Below are 17,760 nucleotides of genomic sequence, written 5' to 3' on the forward strand. Positions count from 1 at the left end.
CCCGGTATTTGTTTTTCCTTGCTTTTCTTTTTGTATAGTTTTATTGCATTTATGCCAATCAATATTTTCCTTTATTTTAATCTTATGTTTTTAATTAGTTAATTAATCTGGCTGCACTGGGTCTTCGTTGCTGCTCGGGCTTGCTCCAGCTGTGGTGAGTGGGACTCCTCTCTGGAGGTGGCGCGTGGGCTGCTTGTGGCAGTGGCGTCTCTTGGTGCGGAGATAGGCTCTAGGCACTTGGGCTTCAATAGGTGTGGCACACAGGCTTAGTTGCCCCTTGGCATGTGGGATCTTCCTGGACCAGGAATTGAACCTATGCCCCCTGCACTGGCACATGGATCCTTAACCACGGGACCACCGGAGAAGTCCTCCTAAGTCTTTAACGACTGAATGATACTCCTTTGGGTGGAACAACACTTCTTATATACTTCTCCATTTTTGCTGATTAAATGGATATAAAATGGCATCGTGCTGTAGACTTGTTTTGCATGTACCAGCTCACCAAGGATGGTAAACAGAATAGCTTGAAAGGCATGAGTGCCGTGACTTCTCCTGGTGCCCTAAGTCTCCCAGCAGGCATGTGGCTCTGCATGTAACCTCCTCTCCCTCCCTGGATGCCACTGCATCTCCGAATAAGTCTCTGCATGCAGACATCCAGTCCTGATGTCCCCAAAGGGCAGAAGTTATGATTAGAACATGAAGAGGAAATGATCAAACAAGAAGCCATTGATGAGTCCAAGATGCAAACTCTTACTGTTCTGCAGTATAGACATTTATATATGAGTAGGAATGAAAGGGCTTCCTTGGTGGCTCAGACGGTAAAGAATCTGCCTGTAATATAGGAGACCTGGGTTCGATCCCTGGGTGGGGAGGACCCCCTGTAGGAGGAAATGGCAACCCACTCCAGTATTCTTGCCCAGAGAATCCTGTGGACAGAGGAGCCTGGTGGACTACTGTCCATAGGGTCTCAAGGAGTCAGACACGACTGCAGTGACTTAGCATGCAGCAGCAGAAATTAAGAACGAAGACTTCTGTGAATGCCATCCCAGGGTGAGGACGTTTGCGGGAAAACTGGCTTCCCTACGATTTCAGCCAGGCAGGGTCTCTTCTCTCTTGGCTGTGGCTTCCACAGTGAAGAAAGTCAGCTCAGATGCAGCAAACAGATCCTCCTCTCAGAAATCCTAGCAGATCCTGCTCAAGACTCATGAGCCTCAACTGGTCGTTTTACTACATTTCCTCCACCTGCCTTCTCTCTGCAGGTCTCTATGGGGAAGCCTCTGCAGGGTGCCCTCACTCTCTGGGTGGGAGACCTGCGCCTCTGCCCCTTCAGGGTCTTGCACTGCATCAGGCGCACAGAGTTGCATAGGGAGTGTTTGAGTGAATGAGGGAAGGGCAGCTGCTGGCATCAAGCTGACTGAAGAAACATTTCAGCTCGTGTGGACCTTACTTCTTGGGTTGGCCAAAAAGTTTGTTTAGGATTTTTCCACAAGATGCTACAGAGAAAGCTGAATGAACTTTTCGGCCAACCTAAGTAGACCCTGATTCAAACAACAAACCGTAAAGAAAGACTAGGCATCAGTTGGGGAAATTTGAACACTGACTCTCTGGCGGTATTAAAAGATTATTATTGTGTCTGAGGTGAAATAATGGTTTTAGGATCATGCTTTTAAGAAGAGTCCTTTACCTTCAACAGAGGCTTAGGAGATACTTAGGGATGAAGTGACAAGATGTCTGGGATAAACTCTGAGATCACCCGGGGTGTAGAATGGGAGAGTGAAGTGGGGGGAAAATGAATAAAATGGACCATGAGCTGGGCATTGTTGAGTTCATGATACTCTTCTATTTTGTTTGAATTTTCCCACAGTAGAAAACTTTTTAAAAAAGTTTTACTCCTGAGTATCCTAGAAGGAGATTTGAATAGAATTAAAGAAACAGATCTTTAAAAATGCTTCTCTGTATTACTCAGCCATTAAAAAAAATACACTTGAATCGGTTCTACTGAGATGGATGAAACTGGAGCCCATTATACAGAGTGAAGTAAGCCAGAAAGAAAAACAACAATACAGTATACTAATGCATATATATGGAATTTGAAAGATGGTAACGATAACCCTATATGCGAGTCAGAATAAGAGACACAGATGCATAGAACAATTTTATGGACTCTGAGGGAGAAGGTGAGGGTGGGACGTTCTGGGAGAATAGCATTGAAACATGTATATTATCATATGTGAAACAGAACACCATTCCATGTTCGATGCATGAGACAAGGGCTCAGGGCCGGGGCAATGGGATGACCCAGAGGGATGGGATGGGGAGGGAGGTGGGTGGGGGGTCCAGGAAGGGGAACACATGTAAACCCATGGCTGATTCATGTCAATGTATGGCAAAAACTATTACAATATTGTAAAGTAATTAGCCCCCAACTAAAATAAATAAATTTATTAAAAAAAAAAAAATGCTTCTCTGATCACATCAATCCTCTACTGAAGACCTCTTCCTCTTGTGGTTTAGAGAAGCCCTCCAGCCCTTGACCTGGCTCATAGGTCCTCAGATGGTCTGGCCCTCCATTCTCCTCTCCAGACACCATCTGTGCCATATAGTCCTGCCCAGGAGATCTGCTGTCTGGGCCTCCTTCGGTCTCTTGATTCCACATTTGGACCACTCATGCTGTCATCCTGGAAGGATCCTTTCTCCTCCTTCGCCTGTCTGACACTCATGCTTATGTCCCTGCCCAGTGTCCTTCTTTCAGGGATGCCTCCCTCGAGCCTCAGGTTGATGTGTTGATTTCTGGCTGCGCTAAGTCTCTGTTGCTGCCCAGGCTCTTCTCTGGCTGTGGTGAATGGGGGCTTCTCACTGCGGGGGCGTCCCTTCCTGTGGAGTGTGCGCTCCTCGTGCACTTGGGCTTCCTTACTTGCCGCATGTGTGGGCTCCGCAGTTGCAGTTCGCCAGCTCCGGAACACAGGCTCCATAGTTGTAGCACACAGGCTGAGTTGCTCCACAGCATGTGGGATCTTCCTGGACCAGGGATGGAACCCCTGTTTCCTACATTGGTAGGGAGATTCTTTATCACTGAGCCACCAGGGAAGCCCAAGCCTGAAGTTTAAAACCCCACTTACATGTTGTCATCTGCCCTTGTACCTTACAGTGTCTGTCTGGGTGTGTGCCCATTTTGGATTGACGTATTTATTCACATGTCTACTGTATGTCACTTAGCATCACTAGAGGACAAAATTCTTGAACACTGTCTCTGTCTACATTCTTGCTATGTAGGAAGTGTCAAGACATGAATATTAAATGTATGCATAGAATCAAAGCTGTTTGGCAGTCACTCAAAAGGTTAAATGTAGAACTACTGTATGATCTAGCAGTTCCACTCCTAGGTATGTACCCCAAAGAATTAAAACAGGGACTCAAATAGATACTTGTATGCCAGTGTTCATTGCAGCGTTGTTCACAGTACCTCATAGGCTGAAAGAAACAAGTGTCCATCAATACATGAATGAATAAGCTAAATATTGTCTAATATATAGTATGTACCATGGAATATCATTCAGCCATAAAAATGAATGAAGTTCTGGTACACATTACAGTATGAGTCTTGAAAATATGCTAAGTGAAATAAGCCAGATCCATGAGGACACATACTGTATGATTCCACTTATATGAAAATTTGAGAATAGGCAGATTAATTTATAGAGATAAAAAGTAAATTACAGGTTCCCAGAGGCTGGGGGAAGAGGAGAATGGGGTCAGTTATTGGTCAACAGGCACAGAGTTTGTTGGGAAGATGAGAAAGTTTTAGAAGTAGTGCCGATGGTTGCATAATACTGTTAGTATAGTTCATCCCGCTGAACTGTACATGTAACCGTGGCTAAAATGGCAAGCTTTATGTTATAATATTTATGTTATTATTATACCATGATAAAAAAACTTGGAAAGTTGGACAAAAATGATGATTAGGGACTTCCTTGGTGGTCCAGTGGGGAAGACTTTGTCTTTTCTAATGTTGGGGGTGTGGATTCAACCCCTGGTCAGGGAGCTAAGATCCTACATGCCTCACAGCCAAAAAAAACAAAACATAAAACAAAAACAATATTGTAACAAATCAATAAAGACTTTAAAAATCGTCCACATCAAAAAAAAATGACAATTAACCCTGTTTGCTTTTCCCGCACATGAGTTGTTTGTTGCTGTTGTTGTTTAGTTGCTAAGCCATGTCTGACTCGGCAACCGTGTGGACTGTAGCCCACCAGACTCTTCTGTCCATGGGATTTCCCAGGCAAGAACACTGGAGTGTTGCCATTCCCTTCTCCAGGGGATCTTCCTGACCCAGGAATTGAACCTGGGTCTCCTGCAGTGGCAGACAGTGGCAGGAGAATTCTTTACTGCTAAGTCACCAGGAAAGCACTCTATCAAGCCCTACATACAGGAGAATCTTTTTTTTTCTTGTGCTTGGACATCCTAGACACTTAGCGGAAGGGGTAGGTTGTGCCCCTGGCCCAGCCCATCTGCCTTTCCTGTTGGTGATAGAGGGAGACTTTCTGTGAGGGGAATGCAGTGCATGGAGAATGGGTGAGTGAGTCCTGGCTTGGTCACAACCTCCCCATATCTCACTGCCAGCCCAAGGCCCCTGCTGGCTCTCCTGGTCACCTAGGCTGGCCGTCAACCTGAACATCAGTTTATCAGCATTATCTGCACCCCGTAGACCTGAGCACCTTTTTCTTTTCCTCTGAGTCTGCATCATCCAGCAGCTCCAGGTGTCCATAAATGCTTTGGACAAACACAGTTGTACTCACACAGACAAGTGCTGGCTGAGCCAAGGGCTGTTTGGAGAGCGACTCACAGTAAGGGGGCAGGGAAAGGGAGAGGGGTGCCAGAGAAAGAGACCTTCTCTGCTGAGGGCTTTGAATCTCACTCTAGCTTGGGAGCCAGCCCAAGGTCTCCTGCCAAACAGGCTGATGCAATCTGGATGAACTCTATAGCCAAAAAATCAAGACCTGCTTCCTTTTCTTCTTCCCCATGATGGCTCCTGTTTCCCCTTATTTGAATCATCTCACTCTGTCTTAGTTTGCGTGGGCTGCCATGATAAAGAGCTACAGAACTGGTGGTTTAAATAACAGAAATTAATTTTCTCATGGTTCTGGAGGCTGGGAAGTCCAAGATCTAGCTGCCAGCTGATTCAGTTCCAGGTTAGCGCCCTCTTTCTGGCTTGTAGGCAGCCAGCCACCTGCTCTGTATGTCCTCACATTTCAGGAGCAGGGTGAGGGAAACAGAGAGAGAAAAGAGAGAGAAAGAGAGAGAGTGTGCACTCTGGTATTTCTTGTAAGGGCACTAATCCCATCACAAGGGCCCCATCCTAAAGACTGCATTTAAATGCAATTAGTTCCCAAAGGTTCTATATCCTAAAACCACATTGGGGATTAAAGCTTCTCCATATGAATTCTAGGCTTCTCTGGTGGTTTAGCAGTAAAGAATCCACCTGTCGATGCAGGAGATGCAGGTTCCATCCCTGCATTAGGAAGATCCCCTGAAGGATGAAATGACAACCCATTCAAATATTCTTGCCAGGAAAATCTCATGGACTAAAGGGGCCTTTTGGGTAGCAGTCTCTGGGGTTGCAAAGAGTTGGACATGGCTTAGCGACTATACAGCAACAAATAGTTTTTGGGTGAAGACCTAACAACTTAGTCCATTGCAGTATCCTTTGTGGGGTCACCATCCTCTCAAAAACTGATTGCAGTGCCTTGATATAGGCCATCTACTCTTTTTTTTTTTTCTTTTTTAAATATATTTATTTATTTGACTATGGCAGTTCTTAGTTGTGACATGTGGACTCTTTAGTTGTGGCATGTGGGATCTAGTTCCCTGACCAGGGATCAAACCCACCCCTTTTATTGGAAGTATGGGGTCTTAACCACTTGACCACCAGGTAAGTCCCTCCCATCTGCTTTTGAAATGGAAACAATCTGAATGCACTTGAAGTCTCTTTAGGGGACCCGCTGTCTGACCATCATGTAGGAAGGACCTGGATTCTTGCACACATCACAGACCTGGCAGCTCCATGGTGTCAGGGAGATGGTCAGAATGATGTGGGTTCATGTCCTGACTCTGAGAAGTCTCCATCATGGCCCTAGATGTCCCATTATACTCCTGCAGCTTCGTTTTCTATGAAGACAGTGATGCTAGCTGGTGTTGATGCCCAGTCACAGGCTGATTCAGATTTAAGCCGATGGTACTCAGGAAGAGCTCCAGGCCATGCCTTGCAGGTTGCAGGAGCTATGTAAGTGGTGGTGGGGGGGGTTGCAGCTCCTGACATGGGCCTTCCCCAAATGGTCTTTCAGATTGTGGCTCAGCTAGTGGGTGGAGGAGGGACCAACCTTTGTTCCTAGGCCCGGCCCATTCAGCTTTCCCTGCCCAGGGGTCAGCTCTCCTTCTAGCCACTCTTTGGAAGCTAAAGGGCCTTGCTGAAGGCCATATCCCTGGGCCTGTCAGCCTGTCCTGACTGTAGTTCTCAGCTCCCAACTGTGGCCACTGGAGGCTGCTACCAGCCCTCCCTGGGCCTGTTGTGCTCATGACCCCCTGCACTTGACCTTGGAGCTGTGTCTGTGGCCCTGCAGAGAAGTGAGAAGGGGCTTTCTCAAACAAGCAGTACAAGGCGTGCGTGTGTTTAAAGTTAAGGTTTTCCTTAGATGTCCCTTGCCTCCCCCTTCCCTGTTTTATTTCCTTGCCGCTGCTTTTCCCAGCATTTCTCTATATCCTGTCTCCTAAGGTGGGCTGGGGCCCAGCCAGAGCCAGACGCTCACTGGTCAGCGTTGGCAGCAGTGGACTGGTGCCCTGTCACGGGAGCACCTGGTGCTGTTCCTTGTGATGGCTCCACGCCCTTCTGCATTCCGGCTCAGCATCCCTGTTTTAGTGGATCCACCCCCTCCTCCCTGGCTTCTCCTGCAGGCTCCTTCCTTGCAGTGAATGATCCTGCATCTATCTGAAGACTCAGGTCAAAGACCAGGTATCACATTGCCCCTATCTCCCAAGTCTAACCCACCAGCTCTGTCTCCAGAATCCTCCCCAAATGCCTCCACTTCTCATGCCCCTTACTGCAATCTGACCACCACACCCTGTCCGGGCACCTTGGGTCTGCCCGCCGGGCTGGGCTCCGCACCCTGCTCAGGGTACATCGGGCCAGGGAGTTGTCTGTTGAGAGTCCCCCAGGGGCCTCCCCAACTGTCAGATTCCCTGCTCTTTGGAGAATGTGGCTTTGGTGACGTGCTGGTCAGCACGTGGGGAAGAGGCCCATGTTTGCACAGACTGTGTAGATTGGGGTCTCGCAGGTAATGCCTCAGTTAACTCCTGCAGTTTAAAAAATTTTTTATTTGTGGCTGTACTGGGTCTGTATCACTGCAAGGGCTTTCTCTAGTTGCAGAGAGTGGGGATTACTCTCTAGTTGCCGTGAGCAGGCTTCTCATTGCGGTGCCTTCTCTTGTTGCAGAGCGCAGGCTCCAGGGTGCTCGAACTTCAGTAGTTGCAGCTCCCAGGCTCTAGAGCACAGGCTTGGTAGTACTGGCACACAGGCTTTAGTTGCCCATGCCATGTGGAATCTTCCTGGATCAGGGATTGAACCTATGTTTCCTGCATTGGCAGGCGGATTCTTTACCACTGAGCCACCAGGGAAGCCCAACTCCTGTGGTTTTCCAGAAGACTGCAGGGTTCACTCACCCAGCCCAGTGCTCCTACTAATAGCGTTTAGTGAATGGAGTGTTTCAAAAGGTGGCTGACTTGTTTCCTGTCTCTCTAAAGAGGAGGAAAAAATGTAAAACCTAGGAAAACAATACACTATAAAGAACGCATTAGCCACCAGGCAAAGAGACTTAAGAGCGGAAAATTCAACCTGTTTTAGTTTTAGAAAAATATTTTTCTTTAACTTGATTTCCAAAAGGGTTTGGGGGGAAAAGGACTATTTGTATGGATTCCATTTTCCTGGGTTGGAATTAGAAAAGCAGTTTGCAGGGTCGGCAGTGATTCCAAGGAGCAGGGAACTGAGAAATCAGGGCGTTCAGCCTCTTCCAAGGATGTTTGATGATTCTCCAAGTGCAAAGCACCTCATATGTCAGATGTAATTAGTGAAATTCGTCCGTTGTGATGTCAGACCATTTCAGCTGGTCAAGTGGTTCGCTTCGACTTGATGAAGTAGCCTTTTTGGAAGTTAACGTAAGGCTGATTACACCCATGTGGTGCAGGGTATGATCCCCACCAGAGGCTGAGGACAGTTCTCAGATGGGAGCATGTGAAGATGCAGTTTCTGCCACTTACCTGCAAGGTCTTCCTTGGGGTCACTGTGTCCACTGGGATGCATTCCATTGCAGTCACTCTAGAAAAAAAGGCACCTATTGGCTGCTGTACTTGAAGAGTCCAGGGTCCAGCTGGCTTTAGATGTGGGTGCGTGGGACCTGGTCCCTCTCATCTCTCAACTTCTCCTCACCTTGACCCCCATGCATTGGCTTCCTTCACCAGCTCTCTTGATGGCAAGAGCAGTCCCCACCCTCCCTTCTTCAAAGTTCCATTGCTTCCAATAAAAGAAAGAGTTTCTCTTCTCTAATAGCTGACTCCTGTGTCCAGTGGCCACTCTAATAGGACCCACCCAGATCACGGATTCATCCCAAAGCATCCTCGTGGCCACGATGTTATGCAGATTGGCCAGTCCTGGGTCCCAGGCTCATCTGAAAGCTGGACTGGAGGTTGACATTAGCCATGAGCCACTTGGACTGATTCTGGGGGGAGAGGGCTCCCGAGAGGAAAACTGGGGCCGTGTTCCTATGAGTGGAGGGGATGCTGAATGGCAAGCACAGCAAATGTCTGAACACCTGAGCTCTTCTGTCTTTGCAGTCAGTCCCCTGCTCCCTTCAAACAGCCCTGCTCAAGCCACCCTTCCTTTTCTTCTTTTTCCTCCTCTTGACCAAAGTGCTTGGCAGTTGCCTCTCACTGAACCTTGCAGCAACCTATGAAGGGCTGTTAGGTGTCAGGCAGCTTGGACTTGAACCCCAGCCCTGCATACTTCCTCAGGTGCAGCCATGGACAGGTCACTTCTTTCTCCTGAACCTCACTGTCCTCATCTGTCAAGTGAGGAAGTGGAAGTGTCAATTGCTTCGTCATGTCTGACTCTTTGCGATTCCATGGACTGTAGCCCGCCAGGCTCCTCTGTCCATGGAATTCTCCAGGCAAGAATGCTGGAGTAGGTAGCCATTTCCTTCTTCAGGGGATCTTCCCGACTCAGGTATTGAACCTGGGTCTTCCGCATTGCAGGAAGAGTCTTAACTGTCTGAGCCACCAGGGAAGCTGAGTGAAGGGGATTGTCAATTATCAAGTGAGGGGAATTGTGTTTTCCTTCTGGGATGGTCGTGATAGGCAGTGAGTGTGTGGAGCTCAGACCCTGGAACGTGGAGGGCACAGTAAATGGGGGCTCACCATCCACTGCATTTGTCAGATGGGGAAACTCAGTCATTGTGTCACTGTCCAAGGTCCCATAGCTGGTGGGGAGCTGAGCTGAGGTTTGAGTCTAGCCTGCCTCATCTGAGCCCAGTGCCTGCTCATGCTGTAGCCTACCTCTTCCATCCACCTTCCTGTTTGCAGACTGTTTCTCATGGTAGGACTCTCCAGGCTACGGTCAGCACCTGGGATCAGTGCACAAAGGGTGTTGCATATCTTTGACCTACCAGGCACCAAATTAAACCCTGAGCAGACAAGGCAGGGGCTTCCCTGGTGGTTCAGATGGTAAAGAATCTGCCTGCAGTGAGGGAGACCCGGGTTATATTCCCTGGGTCGGGAAAATTCCCTGGAGGAGGGCATGGCAACCTACTTCAGTATTCTTGCCTGGAGAATCCCACCGACAGAGGGCAGAATCTATGGACCCTACAGTCTGTAGGGTCGCCAAGAGTTGGACATGACTGAGTGACTAACACTTTCACTTTTTTCAGACAAGGCAGTGTTGGGGTGAGCTGGGCCACCCTGAGGGTGGAGGACAGGTGCTCTGTGCTGTTGGGGTGACCTCTTCACAAAAGGGAGCCGAGAGCCGGGTCTGCCCAGAGGGACTGGGGCTGGACAGGCAGCGAGGGGAAGGGCGTGGATGCCTTGCTGCTTGTGGGGCGAAGGTAAAGCTTGATGAGCTGATCCATGTTCCTTGAATGGCTTTTGCCCAGTGGGTTCACTCGTCATTAAATTGCTGACTGTTACTAACAATGCTCTGTACTGTGCTTGTTTCCAGTGTGGAATAATTTATTGGCTGTTCGGTGGGGCCATCAGAAATCTCGGCAGCCCAGCACACGTAACTCAATGGCTTCAGCCTCTCCAGGTATGGCATGGACCACCTTAGATAGTTTCTATGAAAATGAAAGTAAAATTCACTCTGTCATGTTCTACTCTTTCGGGACCCCGTGGACTATACAGTCCATGGAATGCTCCAGACCAGAATACTAGAGTGGGTAGCAAAAATTCACAGTAGTTAGGGGTGTGTGTGTGTTTACAGAAAAAGAAAATAAAATATAGAATTAGTGTCAGCCAGAGCTTTGTTTGAAATAAGAATCCTAAGACTCTTTTTTTTTAGGTTGTACAAGTCTGTCATATTGTTATCACCTTAGTTGTCACCAGACTGAAGTTTTGTAATATCTCCAACTCCAACTCACTGCTCCCTCTCTCGCCAGTGTTCTTAATGATCTGTTGTTCAGTTGCTCAGTCCTGTTCGACTCTTTGTAACCCCATGGACTGCAGCATGCCAGGCTTCCCTGTCCTTCACTATCTCACGGAGTTTGCTCAAACTCATGTCCACTGAGTCAGTGATGCTATCCAACCATCCCATCCTCTGAGATAATGATCTGAGTGGTCGGCAGCTCGAGCAGCCATTTGACTAGCTGATTCCCTTTTAACACCCGGTCAACTCCAGGAGCAGAAATACACGGGGATGTTTGCAATGACCGAGAGGGGCCACGGGAGCAACGTCAGAGGGATCCAGACTGAAGCCACCTTTGACTTCTCTGCACAGGTGAGGATTCTTCCTGTGGTTCTGCAGTTCTGTGGGCAGAAGACTTGAACCTGGCAGACTCTCCTTCCTCTTCCTCCCGAGACCGTGTTCACCCACGCTGTGTGCACCCTCTAGCCAGAGGTGCTCAGATTCAGAAGTGTCTGAGTTTTAGTGGAGGTGGATGTATGCTCACCCTCCCTGAGTCTAATACCAACACTTGCACAGCACCTACCTTGGGAAGACACTGCTGAGACATTTGAGGTGCACTTATTAACTTCATGCTTTGGGGAAACTTGGTGAGAACAGGACCTCCACCGTCTTGTGGTCCTTCCTAACAGTAGCAGGTACATGGGTGTAGGAGAGGTCTCTGTTGGCGCATCACCCCATGGGGCAGGAGGGCACTGTGTGTGCTGGACCTCCTTCTGGGAGCCGAGCCCTTGGTGCTGGCATTGATACCAACCAGGGTTCTTGACCTTCTCCAATCAGTAGAAATTGATCAGAGGCCAGACAAGAAATTCAGGCAAGGCTTTACCGGGGCCCCTGCTGCAGCAGGGGGAGGTAAGAACAAGTATCAGGTTCTCTTGCTTGCTTACTCCCTGAGTGGGGGGTGAGCTGATTCCTTATATGGGGTGAGTATAGGGGTGTGTTGAGGGGTCAGGCCAGAGGGATGGCTTAGATGGTTTGCCTACCCCTGAGGTGGTATTGTGTGCAGGGGTTATGCTCAGTATCCTGTTTTTGCTCCCGACACCTTGCTTTTTCTCTAGGCTCTTCAAAATTGGCAGTTGGGTTTTTTGGTCTTTTGTATGTTTTCTTTATAATTTTGCCCCAACTGAGCATGCACACAGTTATTTTTAGTGCAGGATTGTATCTTTATATATTGTGTTGCTTGAGGAGAGGTGTAGCCAGGTGCAAGCATTGCAGCAAAGGGTCCCAGGTCTGTCTCAGCATGATGTGATGTCTTTAACTGCGATATGGACAAAAATCCACAAGGCAACCAAAATAAAATTTCACAAAACAATCTGACTTTATTACATGGGTTGTTGTTGTTTAGTTGCTCAGTCATGTCTGACTCTTCTGCGGTCCCATGGACTGTAGCCTGTCAAGCTCCTCTGTCCATGGGATTTTCCAGGCAAGGATACTGGACTGGGCTGCCATTTCCTTCTCCAGGGGATCTTTCTGACTCAGGGATCAAGCCTGTGTCTTCTGCTTGGAAGGCGGGTTCTTTACCTAAAGAGCCTCTTGATGAAAGTGAAAGAGGAGAGTGAAAAAGTTGGCTTAAAGCTCAACATTCAGAAAACTAAGATCATGGCATCTGGTCCCATTACTTCATGGGAAATAGATGGGGAAACAGTGGAAACAGTGTCAAACTTTATTTTTCTGGGCTCCAAAATTACTGCTGATGGTGATTGCAGCCATGAAATTAAAAGACGCTTACTCCTTGGAAGGAAGGTTATGACCAACCTAGACGGCATATTGAAAAGCAGAGACATTACTCTGCCAACAAAGGTCCATCTAGTCTAGGCTATGGTTTTTCCAGTAGTCATGTATGGATATGAGAGTTGGACGGTGAAGAAAGCTGAGTGTTGAAGAGTTGATGCTTTTGAACTGTGGTGTTGGAGAAGACTCTTGAGAGTCCTTTGGACTGCAAGGAGATCCAACCATTTGGACTGCAAGGAGATCCAACCAGTCCATCCTAAAGGAGATCAGTCCTGGGTGTTCATTGGAAGGACTGATGTTGAAGCTGAAACTCCAATATTTTGGCCACCTCATGCAAAGAGTTGACTCATTGGAAAAGACCCTAATGCTGGGAAGGATTGGGGGCTGGAGGAGAAGGGAACGACAGAGGATGAGATGGCTGGATGGCATCACCAACTCGATGGACATGGGTTTAGGTAGACTCTGGGAGTTGGTGATGGACAGGGAGGCCTGGCGTGCTGCGATTCATGGGGTTACAAAGAGTTGGACACGACTGAGCGACTGAACTGAACTGAACTGAAGCCACCAGGGAAGTCCTATTGTATGGGATGAACTCCAAAATGTTGGTAAGACCCTCTAAGTTGATAGCTCTCTATGAATGGGTAGCAGCAAAAATCCTGTTCTGTAAATCCTGCCCCCCATCTCTTTAGCTCCTACTTCCTGTCCTCAAATAAAGAAAGCAACGATGTACTTATTTCATTTTCCTTTCTAGTTTCTTATTTGATATTGGGTATTCCTAAAAACCACAAAGGGATAAATACATTTTGCAGTTTTTTCTAGAAATGTGTGTGTGAATGAGTGTGCAAGCTTGTGTGGCCATAAGCTATGAATGTGGCCATGTGCTATGGGTGTTGTCATGTGCTTGTGTGGCCATGTGCTTGTGGGTGCGGCCATGTGCCTTTGCATGTGGTGACTCAGCCTTTCTTCATTTTGGCTGTTGTCCTTTGGAATCTGGAGTTCTGTTCCTAGGGTTTTCTGACCCAAGAATGCTAGCTGGAGGAGGTCAACATTTAGTATGACAGATGCAGGTGAGGGTTGTGTGAGAGGATGTCCTGCCTTCTCTCCTGCCCCGATACTAGTTCTCTGCAGTAGCCAGTGATGTCTAAGGTCACAGTAAGGTCCAGAATAAGGACTGTCGCCTGTTGAATCCTTGCTCTGTGCCAGGCTCTGCCTCAAACTCTCTCTGTATAGTATACTACCACATGCATCTGCTTCCCAGGTGGGGCTAGTGGTAAAGAACTCGCCTGCCATTGCAGGAGACATAAGAAACGTGGGTTTGATCCCTGGGTTGGGAAGATCCCCTGGAGGAAGACATGGCAACCCACTCCAGTATTCTTGCCTGGAGAATCCCATGGACAGAGGAGCCTGACCGGACTATGATCCATAGGGTTGAAAAGAGTTGTATATGACTAAAGCGATTTAGCACGCATGCACATTCTCTTACAGCAGCAATCCCATAAATGTAATAATTAAGCTACTGCGTGTGTGCTAGGCACCAGGCCAAGCACTCTGCAGTGCAACATTGTGTTAAATGTTCTATAATCTCATAAGAACATATTTTTGTCCTTATTTTTCAGGCGGAGAAACTATGGCTATGAAGTTAACAAGTGAATCTCAGGTTCAAGGGGATTGCCCTTAACAGCTTAGCTTTCCTGCCAGAGATGGCACATTGACCAAACATCATGGGGTTTTGCCTGCCCCATTTTTTTTTCTCCCAAAACCATAGTATTGAGGTTACCTTGCTGTCATTTAAGGGAAAATACCCACCCGCAATTCTTATTTATTTGTTTTCTTCTTATAATTTTTTTTTGCACAAAAATGATTTCCCTGTGTTGGTCCTGTTTTCCCCAAACAGCATAAATGATTTAGCTACCTGATGTGCTTCGGCAGCTGCTGCTCTCTGCAGGGGAGTTGCAAAGTTGAAATCGTAATGATGAGAAGACTCTGGTGAACTTGCTGCCTCCCCGGGGGAGTGAGGGAGGGAGTAAGCCTGTCGCAGACTCAGGCCGCTGAGGGCTGGCTTAGCGGAGAATGGTTTTCTCCTTCACTGGTTTCTGTGCTTTCCCCTTCACTTCCCTTTTCAAACATTAGAGCATATCAAATGAGCTCTCTTCCTCCAGAGCAGTTTTAATCTCTTCATTTTTTTTTGTTATTCGTTCCTGCGGGTTGGTTGTTTTATTTTTATTTTTGGATGGTGGGTTGAATAGCGGCATGGAGGGTTTTGAGGTAAGAGAGGGTTTTATTTTTATACTTTATGCAAAATCACAAAAATAAATGGGCTGTAAGAGCTCTCTGGCTAATGCCATCCCTGTGAGTGTTGACAGGAGTGACTGTTTTGTCGGCCTTCAATGACTGATGATAATAGGAACCAACACACATGGTGTGCATCATTTAGATCCAGCTTTAAATGCCAGCGTTTTGGCTGAGGCAGGCTTTCCAAATCAAGTGTTTTTGCCAGAAGTGACAAGACTCCTTTCCCAGGGAGGATCAAGTGTTGATGGGACGAATGGGCTCCTGTCTCCTCCCCGTACCACCAGTTCTTTTCTGCCAGGTTATCCTTTCTCTGCTACTTCCCTTCCCACCCTTGGGGTGCTATTTAATAGCATCCCTCACCACAGGTTGTTTGTTACTGCACCCACCAGCCTCACGATAACTCCTTTCTTTGAGAAGTTCCTGGCTGGCCCGATAAGACAAGGGCAGCAGCCTCCAGAGACTTAAAAACGATCAGCTCATCCATTTATGTTTCTGAAAAGCCCTTGCTTATGTTAAAAGTTTCCCTGTGTCCACATGTGTCAGAGAATGTTTTCTTGGGCTCCAAGACTGTATTTCTTGGCCAGAGGGAAAGTACAGTCCATATACTTGAAAATCTGAAATCTGAGGTGATCTTTACATGATCAGTAGCTTGTTGGTTTGGTTCAGCCACATCTCTGATACTGTCAGCTTCGATTACATTTGCGGTTCTGTTTTTTTGCCATCACGCCCCACCCCGGCTTCCCCGTTCCTTTCCCGTTCCCCCCACTCCCTGGATTCTTCGACCTGTTCCAGGTACCCAGTATCCAGAGTTGGCAGTTATGGTCTGTCTCTCCTTAACAAGAGGCTAAAGGGTATCCCAGGTAGCAAGCAGCATGAGAGAGGACCAAGAAGGGAAGAGAGGTGTGTCCATGGTGATCCTGTCCTGGTTCCTGGAGAGGAAGAAAAAGGAGGCAGAGTTTTGAGCAGAGACTGAAGACAAAAAGCTAATTATTTTCCCCCTGCTTTTTCCTGATCATTGTTAACTTCAGACTGTTTTGAGCTAGAATCCTTGGTCATATTTTGGAGACAAGCTAGATGGTGTGTTCTAAGATTCATTCCCTTATAAGATGGAGAGTTGTTGACACATGCTTCTTGGTTTAAGGGCTTGTTCATATGAGCTTTTGAGGGAAACTTTTATTATCATATTCATTGATCAAGAAAATGGAGAGAGATTTTGAAACAGTCACCCCAAGGCTTAAATGAGATATTTCTTTTTATAAAAATCAAAATTGTCTGGGATGAGATTCTAAGCAGTGGTGGGACTAGGTCACAGGTGTTTATTAGTCTTGTTTGTGTTCAGGTGTACACATTTAAGAGCTTCCCATGGGGCACTAGTGGTAAAGAGACCACCTGCCAATGCAGGAGACATGAGAGATATGGGTTCAATGCCTGGGTTGGGAGGATCCTCTGGCGGAGGGCATGGCAACCCGCTCCGGTGTTCTTGCCTGGAGAATCCCATGGACAGAGGAGACTGGTGGGCTAAGTCCCTAGAGTTGCAATGAGTAGGACATGACGGAAGTGACTTGGCACACATGCACCTACACGTTTAACCTTTGGTTACTTAGTTTCTGTTCAAACAATGGACTCATACCTTAGATGCAGAAATGTTTGAGGCCCAGGAATCAGTGGAGGCCATGAGGAACCATGCCATTGCTCCAGGAGGGACAATGTCCAGTAGACAAAATGAAATACATAGACATGGACTCATCGAACTGGGCCCCAGATCATTGGGTACTCTTTTATTTCTTGTGAAACTTGCAGGTAGAGTGTTTGGGAGCGAGGGCTGTGGTGAGAACTGAATACATGTCACCAGGGCTTTTAGGGGTTTGGGTGCTGGATTATTTAAAAGTCAAAAGCTCAGTGTGGAGTAGCCTAGAGAGAAAGAAGCTCACTGAAGAAGGATTCATACATTTAAGCCACAGGCTCGGACAAATGCTATACGTGCCAGTCCAACTTTACAAAGAAGAGTGACCAGCATGAAGGGAAGGAACGTGGGGGTGAACTAAACGACTTTGGGTCATCTATGCCTTCTCTGTGAGGTTGCCTAAGTGGGTGGAGCTATGCAATGTGAATCCGTTTCATGGTGTTCATTGCGCTGAACCCAGAAGTTGAAATGAACCATAAGGAAGAAAACTCTGTTGCTTTGGTGTTTCTGTGCAGGAATTTGTCATTGACACACCGTGTAAAAATGCTGAGAAGATGTACATTGGAAATGCGATGTACGGGAATTATGCAGCAGTCTTTGCCCAGCTCATCATAAACGGAAGATCTCAAGGTTTGTCACCAACACAGAAACTTAGGATATTTCTCTTTATTAGTACTATTCTCCCATGAGTGCTTTACACAGAATCCTTCCCCCTCCCAAGGGCTGTTTTTATTTTGTAAAAAATTCACACTGAAACTTTCCCCTGTCAGTCCAGTGGTTAAGACTCCATGCTTCCACTGCAGATTGGGATACTAAGATCCCACATGCAGTGTGGCACAGCTACATAAAAAATGGAATTATTTGTCTTAAAAAATTCAGCACTTGGTCTCCTAAATATACATGATGAAACAATTTGTCATTACATTCAACATTATACACTATTATGGGGAGTGCACAGTCATAGAACGGAATGAATTTCAGAATCAACATAATTCCACACTGGAAATTAGGAAAGCCTTGTCCATATCTTTAGAGCCTTTACTAAGAGTCTTTCCACCGTCTTTAGGGCCCCACTGCTTCATCGTTCCTGTCCGAGATGAAAATGGAAGCTTGTATCCAGGAGTGACGGTTGTTGACATGATGCATAAAGAAGGTGAGTTCACAGGTGACCCTTCTCCCACCCTGCTTTGCACTTCCTGCCTTCTCCTCATCCGACCCTACCAGCTGTTGTTGTTCAGTCTTTAAGTCATGTTCAACTCTTTGTGACCCTGTGAACTGTAGCACACCAGGCTTCTCTGTCCTTCACTGTCTCCTGGAGTTTACTCACACTCATGTC

The 17,760-nt window shown here is 47.1% G+C and overlaps 1 protein-coding gene across 7 annotated transcripts in view; it reads left to right on the plus strand.

Moving 5' to 3' along the window:
• ACOXL (acyl-CoA oxidase like) overlaps positions 1-17,760 on the plus strand; it is a 359,193-nt gene that overhangs the window by 43,810 nt on the left and 297,623 nt on the right. For all 7 annotated transcript variants that reach the window (XR_014051963.1, XR_014051964.1, XM_081484832.1 and 4 more), the window contains exons 4-7: positions 10,259-10,345; positions 10,934-11,032; positions 16,940-17,054; positions 17,491-17,577. Coding sequence is in view for 5 of the 7 variants with exons in the window: in XM_081484832.1 (XP_081340958.1) it covers positions 10,259-10,345; positions 10,934-11,032; positions 16,940-17,054; positions 17,491-17,577 (388 nt within the window). In the remaining 2 variants the exon portion in view is untranslated. The remainder of the gene's footprint in view (positions 1-10,258; positions 10,346-10,933; positions 11,033-16,939; positions 17,055-17,490; positions 17,578-17,760) is intronic.

The sequence above is a fragment of the Giraffa tippelskirchi genome, chromosome 4, assembly GCF_054371585.1.
Source record: "Giraffa tippelskirchi isolate mGirTip1 chromosome 4, T2T-mGirTip1v1.2.pri, whole genome shotgun sequence".
Taxonomy (NCBI): domain Eukaryota; kingdom Metazoa; phylum Chordata; class Mammalia; order Artiodactyla; family Giraffidae; genus Giraffa; species Giraffa tippelskirchi.